This window comes from Chrysochloris asiatica, unplaced genomic scaffold (assembly GCF_000296735.1).
Source record: "Chrysochloris asiatica unplaced genomic scaffold, ChrAsi1.0 scaffold00027, whole genome shotgun sequence".
NCBI classification, from domain to species: Eukaryota; Metazoa; Chordata; class Mammalia; order Afrosoricida; family Chrysochloridae; genus Chrysochloris; species Chrysochloris asiatica.
In genome coordinates, this window is record NW_006408545.1 from 8,139,728 (window position 1) to 8,143,336 (window position 3,609).

The following is a 3,609-nucleotide window of genomic DNA, read 5'->3' on the forward strand; positions in this document are numbered from 1 at the left end:
TCATAGCAACCCTATTTACAGTTTCTGAGACTTTAAATCATTACAGGAGCAGAAGACAATGTCATCTTTCTCCCAAGGAGCTGCTGGTGGATTTGAAATGCCTACCTTGCAGTTAGTAGTCCGACGCCTAACCCACGGGGACTCCAGAGCTTCTTAGTGCTGGTATAGCGCATTATAATGTGTTTTATTATACACATTATCTCTTTGATACTCACAATTATTCTGTAAGATGGTTATTTTCATTGCCATTTTGCTGATGTGTAAACTGCGCAATAAAATGGCTTGCCCAACATCACACAGCAAATAAAAGTCAGAACTGCAACCTATGCGGGCCTTCCAAATTCTCCTTTGTTGTTGTTGGTTAAGTGCTGCTGACTCATTTCCAATTCATAGTGGCCCTGTAAAGGGCTTCTGAGGAACAATTGTTGGATTTAAATTGCTGACCTTGCAGTTAGCAGTCTAGTGCTTATCCTAGACACACCAGGATTCAAGTCCTCTTAGGTTCTTTCAGCTAAGCCATAGTCCTCTACGAAGTGGTCACTAGCTTGTCTCTTTGTAGCAAGCATTTTCCAGAACAAATAGGGCTAATGGATTCAAGCTGTAAGAAGTTGTAAACTACTTTCTTAAACTGAAGTGGACGCTTCTATTCCTGGAACAGTTTTGATCCCTAGCACCCTGACGTTGTCAAGATGAGAAGGTTTCTTATTTGAACTTTAAATATATTCTTGTGCATAAACAAAGGCTCCAATAGCTAACATCTCAGGCAGTATCAAAAGAAAGCTAAGAGCTTGCTTTTGCTGCCAGATCATTATGCATTATTAAACTGTGGAACACCCATTTTGAGCAACAGTTTTATAAGAAAATGTCACCCAAATTCTATCATTGTTACTGCTTATGAAAAAGGAAAAAATCAGTTGTAGTTGAATTTTGTAATCAAACAGAATGGGGAGAATTGGAGACTATGTGTTTCAGGCAATGTGATATCCATTAGAGTTGTTGATTAGGTTTGAAACCAGGATTTAGTACCTAGAGATTTGCTGATTGTGTCTCTCTAATTCAAACAACAATCAATACAAAGACTGAATAATGCCAACATTTAGATCTATCTTGGATTGTGAAGGTTTCTGTTTGTGATTTTAAAACAATGCCTTGGCATAAGAACAAAACACCACTTTTACTGTCCCTTGGGTTAAAGAATTTTCAGTATCTCGGAGCTTCTGATTCTGACTTCACGCTATCAGCTTTTAGGCCTCTAAAATACAGTTTATCCTCTCCCAAGTCAAGCAGATATTTGATCTGTGGCAAGCTATGTGACTACAACACAGATCTATTTTCATGATTTTTTTCCTCTTCAGTTCAACAGAAAGCAAAAGCAGTAGAGTACAGAAGTAGCACTTGTTTCAAAGCAGAGGGATTGACAAAACCAAAGGAGAAAGGATCTAAGGCTGTGTCTAGACAAAAAGAAGAGAAATTGAAGATCATATTGTTCATCTAGCAAGTGCTATGTCTCGCCCTGCACACAGAAGACCAGAATATCACAAAATAGTAAGGTTTTTTTTTGTGTGATCATATTCTCAAAGAGATTGTTTTTCTACTTCATAGAAAAATTTTTTTGAGTCATGTCTGAGTTATTTTGAAAGGTGATTATTATATGTAGAATTTTTCAGTGGAGCAAAAGGGAATGTTAGTGGAAGAAATCATGAATGACAATTCTGGGAGTAGTTGCAAATACTTAGTACATAGACAACAGAATATTAATTCTTTATGCCTATTTTAGGATATTCATTTCTGGCTAGCTATATCCATCCAAGCAGCAAATTTTTCTTTTACTCTGACAGAAAATAGAAAATGATCGAGAAATTCTTTGTTACTATTACATAAAATAAGAAATTAAATGTTTATAAAATAGTTACTATGTGTTACGGTAAATAACAGATCATCAGAAAACTAGGTATTAAATTTTGCCTAGAAAATACGTTTCTGACTCTTAGATGTTTTTATTATCATAATTTGGCATGCATTCTTTCCTATCTATATTCCAAGTGCAGTGCTATTTCTAAAACTTGATATTTTTACAGGCTGTATTAGGATAAATAGTTTCATTTAATCCTCCCATCACAGTTTTAAGTATTAAGAAGTTACATATGTGAAACTCATCTTTAAGTTTAAAACTCTGTTAATTATTTTAGGAAACTAAATTAAAAGGCTTTTTTTTTTTTTTTAAATTAAGTAATTTCAGCCTAGAGTACTTGTCTAGCCTAGCCAACAATCATCAGACTCCAGATGGAAATGCCTGCAGTCTGCCTTTTTGACATGTTGGGATCTTGATTCATTTGTCAGATGCTAAAAAATAATTTAAATAATAATTATATAATTCATATTGCAGCTAAATCATTTGATTTATATATCAGTTTAAAAACATTTTACCCTGAAATACCCCAAACCTCTTAAAAATATAATGATGAAAAAAATATTTATATATAATGATGTTGATTGCTTTTTATTGTCTTAAAACCAAGAAGATAAATTTTTGTTGACCCATCCTGTGAGCCATGGTATGAATTTGAGACTCAACTGAATTTATAATCCAAGGTACTGCCCTTAGCATGAAGTCAAATGAAGAAAACGGAAGTAAGCTAAGTAGTAAACTTGAAAGTCAGCTAGAAATACAATAGATTTCCAATATACTCATCAGAAAGAGAGAGAAAGAATGCTATTGTTTGGTCTTGATTACAAATGGACACAATGCTGAGCCTGTGATGTGTAGGTAGGATATAATTTCGTTTCCTTGTGTCTCTTTTTCAAGTTATTTTGTTTTATTGCTAATGGCAACAAAGACTCTCTGTCCCCATACCCAGGCAAAAAATGCTGTAGTATGTATTAGATAGCACATAAATTTATCTTCTGTGGCTCTTTATGTGTTAGACACATATCTTACTTATAGTTCCAGACATTTCTTATGATCTGTTTTTGGTTTCTTGGGAGATTTAAATATGAAGGACAGAATTTAAATTGAACACATCATGACATTATAGTGATTTGTTTAACAATATTTTTGTTTACACCACATGATTTTCATCCCTTGTTTCCTAGCAAAGATATTAATGTACTCACTAATTTGCTATATCTGAATTGTGCACACATTCGTATTCTTAATGCTTTAATTAATCTATATTCAGTGGTACGCTGTGGATTAATGCACTAGACTGCAAAGTCTGTTTGAACTGCAAGGTTGGTGGTTCAAACTCATCAGCTGCTCCTCAGAAACCCTATACAGGTTTGCTATGGGTAGGAACTGACTCGATGGCACTTAACAACAACAAACTATACATTTTTGACACTTTGAGTTATATTTTTCATGTAAATTATGTCTATATGTATCATACAAATTCTTATATTTAACTTCTACCAGTTGAAAATACATTTAGTGATAATATTATAGCTGATTGAAGAAGTGTTTGTCATGGTATGAGCCCATACATATGAGAGTGGGCACTGGTGATTTTGGATCAGTTTTGGAAATATTTGCATCAAGATTATAAAATACTAAATTATTGACTAAATAATTTAATAGGTTTGTTAAACCATTACTGCCTATGCTGATATATA

General features: G+C 33.7%; 1 protein-coding gene across 1 annotated transcript in view; it reads left to right on the forward strand.

The window, feature by feature from the left end:
- Positions 1-1,461: 1,461 nt before the first annotated feature.
- Positions 1,462-3,609, forward strand: part of TRAPPC3L (trafficking protein particle complex 3-like) — a 51,284-nt gene continuing 49,136 nt past the window's right edge. Inside the window, exon 1 of the mRNA XM_006839910.1 lies at positions 1,462-1,545. Coding sequence (XP_006839973.1) covers positions 1,504-1,545 — 42 coding nt within the window. The 5' untranslated portion in view covers positions 1,462-1,503. The remainder of the gene's footprint in view (positions 1,546-3,609) is intronic.